General features: G+C 38.8%; 1 protein-coding gene across 1 annotated transcript in view; it reads left to right on the plus strand.

Moving 5' to 3' along the window:
* Positions 1-20,987, plus strand: part of FIG4 (FIG4 phosphoinositide 5-phosphatase) — a 95,861-nt gene that overhangs the window by 40,904 nt on the left and 33,970 nt on the right. Inside the window, exons 16-22 of the mRNA XM_016217536.2 lie at positions 2,147-2,285; positions 8,989-9,047; positions 10,447-10,594; positions 13,243-13,326; positions 15,124-15,319; positions 16,321-16,403; positions 18,953-19,039. Coding sequence (XP_016073022.1) covers positions 2,147-2,285; positions 8,989-9,047; positions 10,447-10,594; positions 13,243-13,326; positions 15,124-15,319; positions 16,321-16,403; positions 18,953-19,039 — 796 coding nt within the window. The remainder of the gene's footprint in view (positions 1-2,146; positions 2,286-8,988; positions 9,048-10,446; positions 10,595-13,242; positions 13,327-15,123; positions 15,320-16,320; positions 16,404-18,952; positions 19,040-20,987) is intronic.

The following is a 20,987-nucleotide window of genomic DNA, read 5'->3' on the forward strand; positions in this document are numbered from 1 at the left end:
AAAGTACTACTGTCTTCCTGAGGACGATTGTCTTATTTGCAGGCAAAAGTAGCCAGGAACAGATCCTCAGGTTCATGAGGGCTGGTGCTATAGTCCAAGCTTAATAAGTAACAGTAAAATCCACAGGTATATTTTAAGTTAAAAAACTGCAGTGCATTCAAGAAGTCTTCATTATGAGCCTTTGAAAGAATATTCTTCATTTGGTTATTTTTCTCACATCCTGCATTTTATCACATTTGCTTAAAATTAAAGGAAGCTACTATTGGGCTTAAAGGATGAAAGAACTCCTTGAGAACATGACTGGAAAATGGAAAGCTTCTCTAGGTAGAATTAAGGCATTTTGAGGTACTGCAAAGATGAATTAATAAGGGCCTTTAAAGCTATTCGAGAAGCATAAAGAATGTAATTGCTGTAAAAGTAATATGTTTACTTTTGTATTGTGTAAAGAGGGTTCGAGAATGCCTGCATCATTTAATATTTGATGTTTTCTCCCAACAAATGACAAAAATCCCCCAAATATATTACTCATATAAATACACACCTTTTATATATCACTTTTAGCTGAAAGGTAAGCTCTGTTTTAATGGAATGCTTCCTGTGAAAATACTAATAACTCAAATCCATGTTTGATATACCGTATTTCATTTATTGCTTTGACTGAAACCATCAAATAGCCCAATGAGAACAGTGTTGCTAATTTCAGATGTGTCAGTGTTCACAATTGCTGTTGGAAGAAAACTGATTTTATGATAATGTTATCTTATTTCAAAAGCAGTCATTACTGCTGTGCCATCTTTTGAGTTCTGTACTCATTTTTAGAAAGAGGTTATTATTTACATTGAGGGTGTCTGCCGCAAACTTGAATACACAAGGCTCTGAGACAAAAATGGGCAGGAAATGAGGGGAAAGAATGAGACACTAGGAGAAGACAGCCCAGAGTGGGAAGGGTGGTTCATGAGACCACTTCCGTGCTTATCATCATTTTTACCAAGATTGAATTAGAAAAGGAAGAAGAGCCTGGCCAGGCGTGGCTCAGCAGTTGAGCGTCGACCTGGGATCCAGGTGATCGGGGTTCGATTCCTGGTCAGGGCACATGCCCGGGTTGCAGGCTCGATCAATGACTCTTCATTATTGATGTTTCTATCTCTCTCTCTCCCTCTCCTTTCCTCTCTCTGAAGTCAACAAAGATATATATAAAAAAAAAAAATTAAAAAAAAAAGGAAGAAGAAATACTATGTATATATGTATATAATCAGTAATTTTGGAGTGGTTGAATAGTTAGAATGAGGCTGTTACCTGTGTGCTCACTCTGCCTTCATTATCAAACACAGAAGGGAATGGGCCAAGTCCATAGCTGGAGGGGAGGGGAAGAGGGAGGAGAGAAGAAAATGTTATAAACATTTTATCTGCTAAAGAAATGGAGAATACCTTTTCAAGGATTAAAAGTGGAAACTATGCAAAACCAGTTTGTTCAAGGTTGTGCAACAGAATATGGGTAGTAATTGGGTTATTTTATTTGTCTCTAATGTCTCTGCTTGTCTTTGCAATAAAGTCGAGATGTATTTGTTTCAAGAAAAGAAACAAATGGTGAGAATATGTTTTATTCTAAAAATCACTATGGTGTTATGGCAGTGCTTAAAGATTTTTAAGAGTCTCAGAATTCAAGAAGCAGTTTAGTGCCGCCGGTGTGGCTCAGCGGTTGAGCATTGACCTAGGATCCAGGAGATCGCGGTTTGATTCCAGGTCAGGACATGTGCCTGGGTTGCGGGCTCGTTCCCCAGTCGGGGGCGTGCAGGAGGCAGCCAATCAATGGCTCTCTCATCATTGATGTTTCTGTCTCCCTCTCCCTTCCTCTCTCTGAAATCAATAAAGATTTATATTTTTTAAAAAGCAGTTTATATGCACTATCCTCTATATTATAAGAGGTATGGAGCAAAAAGGAAACATCTTGAAGCAATTTTGAATTCTGCTCAAAATCTTGGTGACTGTTTAGATTTTGTTTGTGTGTATTACTTTTGAGGTATAAATACTATTCAAAGGTATATTCTGTGAAACCACAATTGTTCCCACATTCTCCTAAGAAAACATTCTCTGAGTTGTACATGTCAACAATGGAATTTCTGAAATACGTATTTTTGCTTTTTAGATGCCGATAGACAGGATTCCATTAATCTCTTCCTGGGAGTTTTCCATCCCACTGAAGGGAAACCTCATCTCTGGGAACTCCCAACAGATTTTTACTTGCATCATAAAAACACCATGAGACTTTTACCAACAAGAAGAAGGTATTTTTCCTCCTACTCTACTATGTAAACTCAGATTATTTTATGTAATCAATGTAAACTGATACTATTTTGAAAATGAGATACATTTTTTTTGAGAAACAGTCAATAGGCTAAAGTAGTCAGTGGTTCTACACATTTACCATGAGAAATTTAGCATTGTTGATGTCCTGATAGTAACTTTGGGAAACTCATTAACAGTTGGTGTTTTGTATTTTTCATATGATGAAAAGTTTCAGAACTTTATTAGTCAACATGAATTAGAGCTACACTAAAGCAAACCATCAGCAGCATCTTTGAGTGCTTCCTACAAACGCGAACTCTAAAGAATTCCGAATTTCCGAGTCAGTCTTTGGTTTTCCAAGTGTGGTGTCTAAGCAGCATCACTTTGGTTTTCTTTCCTCCAGGAAGCACAACCACCTCTTGGTGACACTGGTAAAGACAGGAAACTAGAGCAGCACCTTCAGTGCCAGGTGCTGCTCCCATCACCCCTCCCACTTACCTTGGGCTTTCTGGCATCATTCACCAGTACGGGTTATTCTGATGACAGTTAAACTGTTATTAACATTCTCAAAACAAATGAGCAGTTTACCTGAAGCATTTTACCAGGACACCCTATAGTGTGGGCCTCAGGGTCAGGTAGACTTGAGCTGGAATCTCTGCATCCCTGTGTGACCTCGGACTGGTGGTTCAGCCTTGCCCTGGTCTGCAAACTATAAATGATGGGACATACTTCTCAGAGTCCTTGTGAGGATTTAACGAGAGGACTCTCTCGTGTTTTTAATTGAGGAGTCATGTACTAATATCATCAGCTTTGCCACAGGAGCAAACTTTTCACGTGTATGAGGTTGGAGCCTGGTCCACTCTGCTTAAATGTCAAGTTCTCTTTCATAGTGCTCTTCTGGCCCAGCGTGGGCTTGATAGAGCCCTGATCTTGTGAAACGATGCCTCCGGAACACTACAGGGGTCACTAAGAGTCTGTGCTAATTATGTGGGCAGACTACCAACAACTGGTGAATTAGCAAATGCTGATGTGATAGCCATTTCCAAATTCTGTTACATTAGGAATCTTTAAAATATAAGGAAGTGTCATAGTTCATGTTTCTCAAATTTGTTACGGAATAACCAGCTTATTACTTGAGCTTACTTTCCCAGTAAATGAAGCACTGCTGGCTTAATGTTAGTAAGCGATTGCCTACATGAGTTCTGGCTGATAAACAAAAAATTTGGAGCTAATTATGTTTATTTCATGAGAGACGAGTGTAAATACCTATATTTACCTTTGGTGATGCGGTTGACTATTGGTAAATGTGGTTGATTTTTCTGAAATTTCATACAACCTTAAAGCAGCGATTTTCAACCTTTTTCATCTTACGGCACATAAACTAATTACTAAAATTCTGCGGCACATCAAAAAATATATTTTTTTGCCGATCTGACCAAAAACATAGGTATAATTTTGATTCATTCACAACGATGGCTATTGTTGTGCTGGCTGTTGTCATTTTTTTATTTGACAATCTAAGGGAAAAGAGATCAGTGCCGCTGACTAAATTGTCAGGTATTGCATGTTTTAAAAATTCTTGCAGCACATCAATTGAAAATTGCTGCCTTATAAAGCATTGAGGCTATTACTAGCTGTCAACTCGACCTCATCTTTCTCTCAGAAATTGAAGCCAAAAACCATGAAATCCCTCATCTTTTCATACTACACAACTTGGGGACAACCAAAACTCAATTTTCTACTGCGAAAATTAGCCAGGATATTACAAATGTAAATTAAACCACTGCTTATCTTGAGTTACATACCTGAGGCAGCGGCAGGCAGTGTTGGAGCTTATTTGTGGGACTAAACAGAAGCTGGGGTTATATCGATTTTCTAAAAAAAGAAAAGAAAGAAAACTGAGGTGCAGAATGTGTCTTGACTAAGATTATTCAACTAGTTAGATGATTCATCACGAATCAGCTACAAGCCTGCTACTGAAAATAAAGTTTTATCAAGGAAGGTAATATGGCTCTCTCAGTTGGCTTGGTCTCTTGTTTTTGATTTTTTCTCCAGAATGTCAGTAACCAAATATTGCTTAATGCTATCAACAATTGATACTGCCCATAAATAGTACTTATAAATACTGTAAGATAAATTTCATTTTTTTATTTTAGACTTTCTAGTGTCACTCATCTATACTGGTTATTTTGGTGACAGTATTATAATTCTCAGAAGAAATGAACACTTTACCAGAGGCAGTAACAAGACAAGAACATGAACTTAAGGGTTTTGTAGAGCTGAGTTGGAATTTCTGCAAGTGTGTGACCTTACACCTGTTATTTAACCTCTGGAAATCTTGTTTTCTCATCTCTAAAATGGAAATGACTATGCATACCTCACAAGGCCATTTTGGGGATCAAATGAGATGTGTGGGAAGCTCCTAGTATTGGGTCTGATACAGAGTAAACAGTCTTGAAGCAGCCAGGCCCTGGAGAGACTGCCTCCAGTTAACGCCTGTGTGATCGTGGGCAAGTCACGTACCTGGTCTAATTCTCAGTTTCCACATTAGTAAAGCAGATAATAATAGCATCTGACTTGTTGGTTTTTCTGAGAGTCAGATGAGATAATATAAATGCTTAGCACATAGAAGTTCAATAAATATTTGTACTGTTTTTATTCAAGCAGATTACATTGTCTCATTTAATGTTTATTAAAAATCATACAGGATGGCTGTAAAATCTGGAAACTTAGATATTATTATTTTACCACTTATTATATTATAAATACACACTTTAATATAGATTTGCTTATGTTTCTAAACTTGGTGACATCTGTATTTTATACTGATATTTTTATTGAATGATAAAGGAAAGGGGAGTAAACCCAGCTCTGCCTAGAGTTCATCCTAATAGGGTCCTCTTTAGGTAACTGTTTCTGTTACTCAAAGACCCACATTAATTGATATATTCAAAACCACTAAATGAAGCTTTGTTCTGAATTAATGTCATGTGTCATCTAAGATGCTATTTATTGAATCAGCGTTTATAATGTCACCAAGATGTTCTTAGATATTAAGCATTAATTATTTCATTGACTCAGTTGAGAGGTTTCCTGGCCCCACTCTCTGTCTGATAGGTGAATTCCCTCTGTAGCTGCCCAGAGAGAGGTCACCTGGCCTGTGCTGACTGGCCCTGGTTCGTCAACCAGGACGAGTCTGGTTGGGGAGGCAGTTTCTTTGGACAGTTCACCCACTCAGCTCTTCCTCATATCACGCAGTGATCTGCTTCTCTGTAACTTTACCTACTAATCTTAGTTCAGCCCACTGACACCTTAAGAACATGGTTTCCTCGTCCACTTGATAGTCTTTTAAATATTTGAGGACAAGTTCACACGTTCTCAAAATCTCATCTTCTCCGAGTAAAATATGCCCACCTTCTTCAGCTGTCCTGTACTGTGGCTCCAAGCCTCTTTAGCATTCAGAATGCTCTTCTCTGTATGTATTCTAGTCAACGTCAGTGTTCTTTGTAAATTGTTGTACCCAGACCCGGGTCCAAAAGTAGAGTTTGATCTGATTTGTGCCAACTATTGTGGGGCCATTGGGACCATTACTTCCTTTGTCCTGAATATTCTATTTTTATCATTAAGTATTAGATTACATTGGCTGTTTTCAGTAATGCTGTCTCATCGTTAACGCTCTGAGCTTCCTGTCCATTGGAACTCCCAAGTCTTTTTAACATGTCCTGCTGCCATGTCCTGTGTGTACCATTCTTGCCATGCTCATATATTCTCTGCTTGCTTCCAAAAAAGTATTTAAATGTGTATCCTTTTTATTAATTATTCACCTCTAGCTTTGTAACTTCTTCAGATTTAATCAGCTGGGCCATCATGATCCTCATACAAGTCATTGATGAAAAGTGTTGAATAGAGCAGGGTAGCTGGCAGAGCACTGTGGGATACCACCAGACAACCTCTTCTGTCTTAAAATTGTTTTATGATTTTTGGTTAGAATCATTTAAACAGCTGTAACTTACCATATTGTCATCACTTAACTATACTGTCTGTCATTCTCCCTGCATTTCTCTATGCTGCTCACAAATACCTATTGCTTTGTTAAAGTCCATATATGTTATTTCAGAGGACTCCCAAGTTAGGGGAATTAAAGAGTCTTTGTAATCTCCTTAACCTTCCTGTGTGTGCCAGTGGTATTGAGCACTCTTAATATTGGGATGAAAAAGAGAAAAGACACTTATTAGGTACCATATGCAAAGGAAGGCGCACACCAACATGTGTCTCCATCCTCTGATCTCTGGTCCCAAAGCAGATTTATTTCTGCCCTGGTGCAGGTGCTCTTCCTCTGAATAAATGTACCTGTTGATGGAGGTAATGAAGATCCCCTGTCCTAGGGGGAATCTCTCAGGTTCTCACACTCTACCCCCCTCAGCTCATCTTCTCCTGGGCAGGTATTTCTCCTGGGTTGCTTTGCTTCTGAAATCCACTCAGAGTAGTTGCACTTTTAAAATAAAAGTGTTAAGTTACTTTGTCTTGCTTAGGAAAACACAGTTTAGTAATAATTTTTTAAAAACTTGTGGCCTGGTTTCAAATCACTAATACAATTCTCTTCATTATTTTTCTCCAACTGATGCATTCTGAGTTAAAACACTTTGTTTTCATAATGTTTACTTTCTCTAAGCAAGATAATTGTGAGCAAAATTCTTGAAATTCCTTATATACTAGCTGGTACTTTCTCTACTTTTCTCCTCTGTCAAGGTTAGCTTATCACAAAATAGAACTTACATGCCCCCCCCTCTCTCTCTCTCACTCACACACACACACATACACACACACACACACTCTTGTTAAACAGCCCATGTCCTTTTCATTCCCCTGAAAAAGTGGATTCTTAGAAGTAAGTCACTGGTCATCATTTTAGGTAAATCACAACACATTTCTAGTGAATACCTGGTTCTATTATCTTGCTGGGATCGACATCACACTCATTGATGTATAGCTTTTGGAATGTATCCCCCTCTAGCCTCTGAGCATCGAGACTGTATTTGCCCATTTCCAGTGTAAGTTCTATTCTTTACTATTTCTTAAAGAGTATTGATCGCAACTGTACCACGACACTCGAATGCTTTTAGAGATGCTCTGTTGCTTCCTTCTGCCCCTTGGGCTGTGTACAGTTCCCTCTTATCTTGTGTTTTTCCCTTTCCAACATGAAACTTACCATGGCTGGTAAAGATAAAAACAATATTGGAATTAAATAGCTCTACTTTTTCTGTCATTATTTTCAACATGGCACTTCTAACACATGGAGCAGTGCTTGACACACAGCAGGTGTTTAATAAATGTTGAAAGGTTAATAAGTCTGCAAGCAGCAGCAGACTTATCCCTTTTCTGTTCTTTTCCTACTCTAAAGTCTTGCATTCAAAAAACAGTCTGAGGACCAGCCCCTTTGACATCACTGGAAAGCTTGTCATAAACACTGAATCTCAGGCCCCACCTACTAATCAGAATCTACCTTTTGACAGGATTTCCAAACGACTCGTGCGTGTGTTGCATTTTAAGAAGTACTGCTCCAAAGCATAACTTCAGTCTCAAGCAGAATTTTAGGATCCTTTCCTGTTATCATAACACTCTCCCCCTTCATAGTTCTTTAGGCTTCATGTTCCTTCTCTCATCCTTCTTGGGTATGTATCCCACCTGCCATCTCTGGGGCGTTCTCTACGTTACCTATTTCATTTAAATATTCCTCCATTCTTCACAATTGGAATGATTCAAGATTTTAATGTCAGCATTTTATTTTTAGGAAGCCTTTCATTTGTTTAAAATGATCCTTTTTAGCATTTTCTGCTGTAGGCCCTTTTTCTGAACCTTTTGAAAATGTATTTTTTTAACATTTTGATATACCATTTCACATCATTTTTCCTGCTAGCTCTCATGAACTTTGATACAGCATTCCTCCCTAAATATCTGTTTCATCAGAATTTGATTTAGAATTAAATTCGCTGGAGAGAAGGCAGTTCAGGATTCTTTCAGATTCTCTGCTCATAGTAAGTGTTCTGGCAAAAACCCAGATGATTGAAATTCCCTACCTTACTCTGACTGGCCTCTAACTATATTACCTATAGTTAGAGATCAACATGGCTTATGCTAGTTTCTGGGGGAACTTGTTTAGGACTATCCATTCACTTAATGACTTGGCTGAACTCTTTCAATGAACTATACACACAGACCCATACATGTAGAGCAGAATAGAAAACGTAATCTCACTCTCAGATAACTACGTGCAAGAGAATCCTGGTTGTGGGACTTGGGTCAAAGCCCCACTGCTCTCCGGGTGGCAGAGTAATGCAGGCGCAGTCCCTGGGGAGGTAAGCAGCAGCTCATAGAGTCTGGTGGAGTATACCCAAATCTATCCTAATATTTTTTATCTAAAAGTAAGTACCTCAGAGCATCTTGACTCTCAGATATGTTTACGGCATTTTTATATATCCGTGACATATTTGAAACAAGAAAGGGGTTGCGATAAGAATTGACATGTTGAAGACTTACTGTGCCAAAAGCTTCACAAACATGTTTTAAAAAGAGAAAGAAATTAACTTTGATACATGAGGCAGCATCTTACTATCGACCATACAATCTCTTTTATCTAGTGAACTGTAGAAAATCGACCTTTACATCTGGTCCATCTTGTTTTTATTTTATTTTATTTTATAGTTATACTTACTGGTGGACACCAGAGATAATAAAACATTTACCACTGCCTTATGATGAAGGTAGGTACACTGTTTCTCTTTTAGTTTTTATACTAACATGTTTTGGAATTATTCCTAAATGAGTTCAAAGCGGTAAATTCTTTGCATGTAATTTTTTATTAGAAGTGAATGGCTACTCAGTACTGTGTTGCAAGGATTGTGTTACACTCCTTTTTGTTGTTAATCCTTACCTGAGGATACTTTTTCCATTGATTTTTAGAGACAGTGGAAGGATGGGAGAGGGAAGGAGAGAGAGAGAACTATCGATGTGAGAGAGACTCATCGATTGGCTGTCTCCCGCACACACCCGACCAGGCCGGGGGTGGAACCTGCAGCCCAGGTACATGCCCTTGATTGGGAATCAAACCCGAGACCCTTTGGTCCATGGGTTGATGCTCTAACCACTGAGCAAACCGGCCAGGGCTGTGTTATACTTTTTTGGTCTGGTATTGTGTCTTACAATTATTAGCTATGATCCTCAGATGTTTAGAAGATATATTAGTCATTTTAAATTAGTACTGGTTATATTTCTAGATATTTAGGGAGAATGGGGAGGAAGTGAAGACCATTCACAAGGAGAAATAAAAACTTTTCCCATATCTAAGCATTGAAAAAAGGTGCAAGAGTGTGTATAAAAAGTACATATTAGTCACTAAAGTTTAAATTTTATTAACTTGTGAGCAAGGCAGGAAAATTTTTGTATTGAAAGAATACCCTCAAATGTATAGTATATTAGGACAATGTTTTCAAATTTAAATAATTGCCCAGTTTTAAATAGAGTTTAATCCTGGCTCTAGGAAAATGGGTAAGACTACTAAATAAGATCTACTGCCAAGATGGAGCACAGTAACTGAGCACTCCATCTAGTCATGGTCAACCATCCCAACTTTGGGTGGTGAAGACCATGAAGTAAGAAGACTGAAAATGATTTTTAGTTCATAAAACATTATTCATTGATTTTTAAATTATTTGTAACCTTGAAATTCTGGATAAAATCATAACTCATATTGTTATGAAGGTTTGGTTGTTCTAGAACAAAGTAAAGGACTTTAACAGTCTAACATTGGCCATAAACAGGATTTGAAATATAAAGGAAAATTTGGTGAAATAACTACATGATTTTTACATAGCAGGCAGAGGGTATTTAAGAGCAAGAAGGAGTTTAAAAAACTGAATAACTTAACTTCTAAAATAACTCCCTGCCCCAACCCTGACTCCCAAAGGCCTCCTACCTCTGTGTCACACTCAGCTTTGTACTGAATATTCTGTACCTATATCTTGCTTCTTCCCAGCCTGTAAGTGCCAGGCGCAGGAGCTGAACTTTGTTCAGTGCACTCTCTGTGAACACAGTTGATATTACGGAAATGTTTGCTAGATGTAATCTGAAGACTTCAAGAGTAACAGGCAGTATCTCTCTTAGTTATCTGTGCTGCGAATTTTAAGAAGTTGATAGTGAAGAAATTTCACAAATATGAAGAAGAGATTGACATCCATAATGAGTTCTTCCGACCATATGAACTGAGCAGTTTTGATGACACCTTTTGCTTGGCTATGACAAGTTCAGCACGGTATGTTGTGAGTACTCTGATACTGTGAGTGTTTGGGAAGTATACCTTTCCTAGTGTATACACATGTGTCTTACTTTACCAGAAATCTATTTTGCAAGCCTGCTAGCAGGTGGTTGTTCAGCCTCTGAATACCTCCCGTGGCTGGAAGCCTGCTACTTCAGGAGGCAGTCCCTTCTATTGTAAGAAAACTGGATTTAATTTCTTTCCTTTGATAAGTTGAAATCTTCCTCCTATTGTTCCTAGTGTGTCATTTGAAATAAACTCAATTTTTAAGAGTGAACATTGAAATTGAGAGCTAATATAATTAGTGGAAAAAGCATAGTCTTTGGTACTAGAAAGGCTGGGATATGAATCTTAGACCAGCCACTGCCTACCTGTGTTACTTTAAGATTATTCAAGTTATCTAAGTCTCAGTTCCTTCATTTCATATAGATAGGAATATGTGTGACACCCCACACTTATATTCACACATATACCAAGTACCTAATATAGTTCCTGACACAAGTGGATGACTGATATCATTATATTACAATTTTTATTAGGCACAGGATAAGTCTAGTTCCTCTTCTGTATGACAGCTCTCCAGATATTGGAAGAAACATACTAAATTTTTTTTCAGGGTAAATAGCCTTCATTCTTTCTTTCATAATTCATATGGCATTGTTTTCAGACTTTCCATCCTGGTCTGGTCACCTTTGAACATACTTCATTTTTCTGTGTCTCTTTTAGACATTGGTGGCACCCTTTAGAAAAATGATGAGACTACAATAAGGAAACCAGGCAAAGCAAATTACTTCTTGATTATTATGTTTAATACTAAAGTCTACAGTTTTGTATTTTAAATTTTCTTGAGATATGATATATGTATGCCTAAACTTAACATGGCACATGTAGAAACATATTTTATAGTTTCGTTTCCTAGAACTTACATTTTGCTTCAGTTTTAGATGGAAATTTTGGAATTTTTACTTGTTTGATGTTCAGTTAAACTTGTTAAATTGTCATTTCCAGAAGTTTTCAGTTCAACAAAGTATGAATGATGTTACATATATATGTACATACAGATATACAGTTTATTTTATTTGCAGAAGCTATGTTCTGTAAAGTTCCTGCAGACACAATTAGAGAACGTAGAACCTTTGCTCCTAGAAGAAATACAGGGTTAGGTGCCTGTAAGCCTCTGGTCACAACAGTTCATCAACCACTTAGTACATAACCTTGTTTTGTGTATTTCTGTTTAAAGATACCTTATTTAATATATATTGTCAGTTCATTAACATTGAATACATAGCCAACAACATTATAACTCATGCCTGAATGAAACTAACACACTTATTTTCTCTATAACACACAACTTTCTTATGCTTAGAAACACAGGACAGCTTCAGCACTATGTTTGGAGTCCCATTTTAGCCAGTGAGATCACCAAAAAAAGCAAAAAGCACGAAAGTGTGAAAAACATGGCACTAAATAAACTGTGAAAAGGATACTTGTTTAGAGTATGAGAACTAAAACGAGAAGGCAGTGTCACCGTGTCACCTTGTTCTGCCTCAGCTGAGAACATGAGTGTTGGGTTGCTCTAATTTTTCACTGTTCAGCTCATGCACATGTCTGGGAGTAATCATGAAAGCTATTGAGTTTTGATTTTGGTTACAAATAAGTTTTAGTGAGTAAGCAAATTCTCAGATACGGAGTTGACAAATAATGAGGATCGACTGTATATGTTCAAAAGGAAGAAAAAATAAACCACTTAAATTTTAAAAAACATTTTCAAACTGTTTAAGAGGCATTTTGAGTCAGATTCAATATTACTTTCTTCTCCTTCAAGAAAATGTAATATTGATTCACACTTGGAGCAGTTTCCTTGCCAATAATTGTTGCCTTTTTGGCATCTAGTGAGGCGTTGAGTCTGGCTTCAGCAATAATAGGTAGGTCGGCCTTGCATAGTGAGGAAGTAGCTTTAGATTCTTAGTAGGTGGTAAATGAAATGTTTCTATTTTAAGTGTTCCAACAGTGTTTTAATGAATTAACCTTAGCCTCATGAGGTAGATGTTGATACTTAATGCATACCACTGTGTTTTTAATCATGTCATTCTCCTTAGGTGGTATAATGTAATAAAAACATTGTCCATAAAACTGAGTGGCTTAGTGTTTTGTCATTGTTTTTTGTGAGTTTAATTTTACCTGAAAACTAATCATGATGTATAACCAGAAGGTATATATCTTAGCAGTAACCCAGATATCAACTCTGTTCCATTAAACAAAATCTTCAATTCATAACCATTGTGCCTCATAATCATGAAGAAAGTTCACAGTGAAGACTGATGCCATTGAAGTTACTGAGTGTCATTAGTTCATGGGGTTTTATGGCCCTGATCACCTAAGCTCCCTTGAACATTTGGCTCAAAATATATAGGAGTGGGCAAAAGTAGTAATGTGTAATACAAATAAGTAATACAATGATTAATGAATAATAACAGAAGAATAAACTCTGTGTTTTGTGTACTCACAACTGTAAACCTATTCTTTCCCACCCCTGCGAGTGGCTCCAAGGGCTAAGAAGGAATAGTATAAAAATGTGAATTGAATAGAAGCCAATATTATCTGGATGTACAGTGACTTATATGGATTTTTTCCCCTTTCTTCAGTGACTTTATGCCTAAGACCGTTGGCATTGATCCAAGCCCATTTACTGTGCGTAAACCAGATGAAACTGGAAAATCAGTATTGGGGTAAGATTTGCATATAGAATGAAATTTTAAAGATTCATGTAAAATAATATAGCACTTGCAATATAATATCCACCAAAAATTAATAACTTCAAGCCAAATAGTTTAGGGCACAGTCCATTTATTGCATCTATATAGGTAGTTTATTTATAGCACTGGCATCACTAAAGTGTTCAAGGTGGAAAGTAGAATTTATGGGAGTTTCAGCAACATGGTGTATTTTATTATTTTAAATCACAGATGGCATAAAGACAGGTAGCAGATATTATGTACTTTGTCCTATAAATAACTCAGCATCCTCTGTTTCTCTCAACATAAAATACTTAAGCAGAAATTGATAGTCACAGTGTTTATTTTTGTTTTATTCGTAGTATTTATTTTTGTTCGCATCCTGAGGAAACATTAAAGCAAATATGCCTAAGAGCTTAATAGATTTTCTGCGTATTGCTGTAACATTGTTTTAGGGAAGACTGTTATTTTATTATATCCAGTAATACAGGGAAGACAAATCATGTTTACATCTTCATGCTTAGAGACTGGAGTGAAACACGTTGCACTCTAGCATAAGAATCTCTCTTACTGCCAGTGACCTGAATAATCCCAGTGATAAGGATTCTTTTAGACCCTGACCAGAAACCCTGGCCAGACTGTAGATCCTGAGTCTGAATTGTGTTTAGGAGTGTGTACGGGATCCTAATTGGATTTTAGCTACATGTGATTTATACAATGGAATATATATTAATATTTTCCAGACAGACCATTTCTGTGGCTTAAAATAAGTCACTTTAAATAGCTTTGTGTAAAGCCCTGGTGGACCAGATGCTAAGGAATTTAAAAGAAAGGATGTCCTCAGGAATTTAGGATTCAAGGACTTCCTGGGACAAATACATAAACCACCAGCTATATTTATGTATGGCACAGAAATGCTACTAACTTTAACTTTTAGTTACAGAAAGTCAGAAGCTAATTTATTTTCTATAATATCTAACCCATGGTCACATAGTATGGCATTTTCCTTTCCTAGAACATTTGAGAATATTATGGTATTTTAAGTCCCTTGTAGATAATTTTTTTCAAAGAATGAAATATTAAACATTTTTCATAAAAGCCAAAAATATTATTATAAAATATTTTCTGAATTAAAAAATACAATATCCTACTACTCTCAAATTTGGAGCTAAAATAAAAGTAAATACTTTTATGTGTTTTTTCTGTTTTCCTCCCCATCTATTCCATACTATTAGAAAGGATGTGCAGCAAATATAATTATTTACTAATAACACGATAAATTTTAAAATTTAATTCATGTTCAGCAGTTGCTCATTGCTCTGGTACAAATAACCAGCTGATTCTGTGACTGAGAAAAATCATAGGAGGGAAAGAAATATACATGGATTTGGCTTTTGACCTTTTCTTGAAGCTTTTACAAGTTATAGGTGATGTTACTAATATTTCAAAACATCTAGTCTATTATTATATCATAAATTTTGAAAATACTGATTTCAGTTGCCAAAGGAAGGCACAGTAACCAAGTGATCAGAAGACTTTTCTGCACTGGTTGACACGCACATACTGGTTTACTTCCAGAATTTATAACAGGGTTGAAATTCATATAAGGCCCGTACTTGTACATGGTAAAATATTAACATTTGTCCTTTAGTACAACTTGAACTCAGAAACTATTTTCTCACAGTCATTTCTTATGCTTTACTAGGACTAAGGCTTTGGGACAGAATGATGCACTGTGAGTGTGGAGGGTCCTGTTTAAAGATGCTTCACTTTCCTCTTATGTTTTCAAAGGAACAAAAGCAATAGAGAAGAAGCCGTATTACAGCGGAAAACGGCAGCCAGCGCCCCGCCCCCGCCCAGCGAGGAGGCCGTGTCCAGCAGCTCTGAGGATGACTCTGGGACCGACCGGGAGGAGGAGGGCTCTGTGTCTCAGCGCTCCACCCCAGTGAAGATGACGGACACGGGAGACAGTGCCAAAGTGACCGAGGTGCGGGGAGGGAGCTTGTGCGGTCCAGCAGGAGGCTCTGGAGAATGACCTCTACATTCTGTTTTCAGTGAAAAGACTGAGAGCGAGCAAAGGCCACTTTATCTCATCCACACCATTCTAATTGTGGTATTTGAGGTACTGCGGAGATAAATACATTTAGCACAGACAGACAAGATGAAAATGGCTTCATTTTGAAATAAAATAGGTGATTTGCTCCCACGTATAACAGTGAAATTCTTATTACTTTACAGTTCTTAAGAGAATTCTGTCCCTCTTGGGGCAGCCCATCCGCCTGCAGGTCTGTTTATTCCCTTGCTCAGCACATTGTTGGGATGCAGGGCTTGGACCTGGGCTCCATGGTCTCTGCACAGCCCCCGCGGGAAGTTCATCCTGTTCAGTTTGGTATCACCAACATCATAAGGGAGAACAAAAGGGGGGTAAACAGCAAAAGAGCCAAATATAGCTTTGGGGAAATTCAATTTCTAGAAATAGCCAAAAGTCATTATAGGTAGATATAACAAATAAAATGTGATAATACAAGAACTGAATCCATTATCCCAGGAGTTAGCAAACTACAAACGGTTGGTCAAATCCAGCCCACTGTCTGTTTTTGTAAATAAAGTTTTACTGGTACCCAGCCATGCCTACTTGTCTGTGGCTGCTTTGTACTGTACCAGCAGAGTTGAGTAGTAGCTGTAGAAATGGTATGACCCAAAGAACCTCAAATATTTATTGTCTGGCCCTTTGCAGAAAAGTTTACTAACTCCTGTACTAAACAGAAGCAACTAATAATTATTTAACAGTATTTTATCCTAAAACAAACTATTTTTAGTGGAAATAAAATCATATTTTTAAAAAACCATTAACTGAGAAGTTTATAGATTAAAGAAACACTGTGATTCCTTTTGTGGAAAAATTCACAAGTTCATTTTCTTCACCTTTGGAAATTACTAATATGCTAGATGTCTAAAAATTCTTCCTGGTTTTTTTTTAAACCCCAGAATGTGGTCCAGCCCATGAAAGAGGTATATGGAATTAACCTCTTCGATGGCCTCTCAGAGGAAGATCTCTCCATTTATTCAAGGTAAACTACTTCCATGTAGAAATTGAGGGAAAAAATGCAAATGTATTATTGCAATAACTTAAAAAAATTTAAAATAGTCAAATACAGAGGAAATGAATTCTACCTGGAATATAGTAGTAGCATTTACAGGGTCAAGTTCAGAAACACTGATTTATATTTAGAGGTAAAGTGCCTATTGTCTGAGACTTTCAGTGTCTCTCAATGATGAAAGTTTATGATGTATACATGTATTTTCACTGCCTGCATATAAGCTACAAACTGAAATACAAACACAGTTCTGCAGTAACAAATCCTCAAGATCAGGTACAAAATGAACTGGGATATTGCTGACTGAGGACTTTGCAGTCACTTTGGCTCTGGGCTGCTGGTGGGAGTGGTGTCTGAGGGAGGGTGAAGGAAGCAGTGATACAAGGGTGCCAATTTGGAATGTGGTAAGACCTTTGTTAGGCAGATCTAGCTAAAAGGAGAGGCTCCACCAAAAGGCATTCCCTGAAATCGCATACATAATTTTGTGTGTATGTGTGTTTTTCTGAGGGGATTCATAGTTATGAGAGTTTCAAAAGAATCCCTCACCTAGAAATCCTCAAGAAACTAATGGGAACACTGTAAGCATCCCCTCATACTAATACATGCATTGAGAAGACTTAATTATTTTTTTCACCGTTTCAGTATAATTTTATTAGCAGTTATTATGTCAAAATTCACATTTACAGGACCCAAAGGACTGTCTTAGAAAATTATAAAGCATGTGTAATTAGATGTTAACAGTAAGATAGAACATATTCTTATTATAGTACAGCCCTTAAAAGTCAAGGATAATAGAGAATTAAATACAGTTCTATCAAACTAGAAATGAACTCTGCAAAGTTCCATGAAAGGATAACATATTTCTATGGATGTGAATTTCAGTGGCAAACATTATTGGCTTCTAAACAGCTGACACTAGAGGAACTTCCAATCAAAACATAAGCACAGTGGCTTTCATTAAATATGGAGCTATGATAATTCCATAAAGAGACCCTTCATTCATATAAGTTTGGCATATGTAAACGCTGTAATATAAATGAGCACTGATCTTCCATTCTTTTTTAAGGAGGGTATTTCATTTATAGAATCTGTCATACTGGATATTGTCAGCTTTTTACTTCAAGAACGATCTGCTATATAATATGTAAAATATGAAAATGCACAGCATTCCTTGACTGCAAAAGCACTGGTATGACTGCATCGCTGCCTTACCAGCAGCCAGTTTAGTCATTCAGAACTGAACCACACCCTCCTTAGCCCTGGACACAGACATGCAATCGATTATTAGTCATATTGTCACAACCGCGTAGCTCAACTCTTTATCAGTCGAGGTGGGCCTTTGTAAGGAACATGGCTGGAAGAATGAATTATCTGGGGTTAGTGACTAATATGACTGTGTATTGCAGAGAGCTTGAGTGTACACGTCAAAGGCTGAAATTTTGGCTTGCATGAATTAAGCAAAAAGTCTCTTGCTTCAGGCATGACTTTCACCTAGAGCCTTTTTAGTTCAGACTGCACCTAAGGCCTCCTTTTAGTTTTCCCTTCTTGGGGAGTGAGATCCAGCCTTGTTCAGCCACAATGCCCCTGGGAAATTGATAGTTTCTGCAGCACTTTGGTCGACCTCTAAAAAGCTAATTAAAAAGTAAATTATAAAGATGTCCATAGTCATCAATAGAAAACATTTTAAGTAGTAGAAAAGTGAAAAGGGAATCAGCCCTTTAGTCCTGCCCTGTAACCTCCAGACACATTAGAGCAAAACTGCAGGCCACACTCCAGACAGGTCTGTTCTTGAGAAATAGCTGGTGGCCCTCCACCCATCTTATATGTCCTCTTACCCTGCTGAGACGCCTGGGGCGGTTCTCTGGGCTCTTAGCTTTAAGACTGGCTTAGTGTTGTACCAGTCTTCCCAAAGGAGGGGTGGTATACAGTGGTGCTCAGCCGGCGGTCTCAGTCCTCCCCATCTCAGTTAAAAGTACTCTGGATTGACTGGAGTCTACATGGTGATTCTTGTGGTCTGAGGAAACTGAGTCCAGGTCCTGGGGTCTCAGCAACGTCCCTGCTTCAGGAGATGGATCCCCAGCCTGGTCCTGCCCTGTCCTTGTCATTTGTCCCACCACAAACCTCTCCCCTTGTGTTTCCCTGATTTCCTGCCAGGTCACCTGTAGGTATGTGAGGTCCTGAAAGATCATCTATTTGGCTTCAGGAACATTTGTTCAGGTTTTTTAAAATCACATTTAAGTAAGTAGAAATGCAATATAGTACACATTTCTTGTCATTCTTATATCTATGGTTCTAACTTACATTTTAAGCAGAATCCCTCCTCTTTCACTTCTCACAGATCCACTCTAAAATCAGGCAACCATTTGCGAGTAAAGCCTTGTGTTACATAGGGTGCTCTTGTGTCCTTTTCTGAAATAAGCACACTGTTGTCATTTGAAAGCTCATTCAGTTTTTTGTGTTCTACAGAATTTATTGCAAGTAGTTTCTTCTCTAGCTTACTTCTTACCCATTGTAATTTATAGATTCGTTCAGCTGGGTCAGAGTCAACATCAGCAGGACAGGAGCAGCCAGCAGCTCTGTTCCAGGTGTCCAGACGGAGTTATAAAATTGTGAGTATTAGATTAGACCTTTAAAAAAAAAAACTTGCATTCATACCATGCATAGTGCTTTTTTAAAAAAGACTTTGTAAAAAAAAATTTGTCTTGTCACCATATTAGTATAAGCACTAAAGCATCTCCTCCTGGTACCTTATCCAAGGAAAACTGGGTAGCTGTAGGGGTGGAGAAGAGATCGGCAGCCTTGACTGTACTTGAAATGCACCCTTTGGAGGTGGGATTGGAATTGAAAGAGGCTTCTGTCCCTGAACTCTGCTTCCCACTGGGCAGAGGTGGGATGACAGAACAGCTCTGACCCTGCAGATAGGCTCAGTTTCAATGCGAGGCCCTTGAAGGCAGGGTGACCTCTCTCTTCTAACTGTATATTCTCACCAGTTCTGATAACTTACTATAAGTTAAGCAGGTGATTAGTAAATTCTTAAACAGAACTAGTTTCATACCCTGAATCACAACATCACAGCTCTACCACTTCTTGGGTTTTGTGTGTGGTGTGTGTTTTTTTTCTGCCTTGAGCAGCAAGTAACTTAAGTCTTGTATAGCCCAGTTTCCTTATCTGCAAAAGGGTAATAATCACACCTACTTTGTAGGAGGGTGGTGGGCTTAAATGAAATAATACAGAGTGTTTAGACCGGTGTCTGGAAAAATCTCTCAATACGTTGTAATTATCATCATCCTCACCATCCTCCTCATCGTCTTCTTCATATTCATCATCACTCTCTGCTTGTTGGGGCCAAACAAAGCAAAGGCGGTGAGCAGGAGAGGCTCCCCAGTGCCGTACGCTCAGTTGAGTTTCTTCTAGAAAATGGGTCAGTGTGGAGATTAAATGAGGTAGCATATGTGAGGCGTTTAGATCAGTGCCTGGCATATAGTTGACATTTAGTGAGGATTTCTTGACCAACTTCATCAGTTCAGTACATTATTTGATGGATACTAACTGCCTGACTTCACTGTGTGTTTCTGGTTGATAGTGAAGAGGCCACTGCAGTAATCCAGGCAACGTCGGGCACCTTAGGGAGCAGGCTGGGAGGAGCCTGGGAATGGGACGGACGTGGGGAGTATTTAGGAGGTGAACCGGGCAAGGCTCCGATGCTGACTCATCGTGGAGGAGCAGGGCCGCATCAAAGATGACCCCTAAGCGTTTTGGTTTGTGTGACAGGTTTTGTTGACAGATTCATTCATTCATTTAGCAGATAGGTGTTGAGTTTGCCTGTGTTAGAACCATTCAGAGCTGCCATTTACCATGGTAAGGAGCACCATGAAGGATCCAGTTTGCCTTTAAAGCATCATCAAAGCGGCCCGTTTAGGAAGCAGTTGCGTCAGCCGACCTGGAACTCAGACAGAGCCTCCTGGGGGGGAAATGCACGTGGGCGATAATTAAAGCCCCGGGCAGGGCGGAGGGTGAGCCCACCTAGGGAAAGGAGAGTGAGAAGGGACTGCAGCCAGCACAGCAGCAACCTGCAGGGAGGCGGAGAGGCCGCGGAGCAGGAAGGAGCCGAGGCAGCGTCTGTCAGCCTTCGGAGCGGCTGTTCGTCCCTCCTTTCTCCCTGTCACCGGTGGCTGTTTTTTCTTTTTCATCTTTTTAAAAATATACGGAGGGAGGGAAGATAGAGGCGCTGTGAGAAGCAGCAGAGGCCCCCGCTCCCAGCCACGGACTCGATTTACTCCTAAAATCCTACGGAGCCAGCCTGGAAAAACCAGAGAAACAAACCTGAGTGGACGGAGTGCGAGTGGGGAGCACTGAAGACACATCACGGAGTCCAGTAAGAGGGGGGGCGTAGGAAGGGGGAGACCCCTGAAGCCTGTGCTGGGCTCCAAGCCCAGAGACCTGGAGGCTGCAAAGCTCCCCCCGCCCCTTGGGAGTATGGACGGCATCCAAAAGTGGGGATACCACACCCAGAGCGAGGAGAGGGGAAGGAGTGCCCCGCGCACAGGGCAGAGGGAC

This window comes from Miniopterus natalensis, chromosome 5 (genome assembly GCF_054644295.1).
Source record: "Miniopterus natalensis isolate mMinNat1 chromosome 5, mMinNat1.hap1, whole genome shotgun sequence".
In the NCBI taxonomy this organism is placed as follows: domain Eukaryota; kingdom Metazoa; phylum Chordata; class Mammalia; order Chiroptera; family Miniopteridae; genus Miniopterus; species Miniopterus natalensis.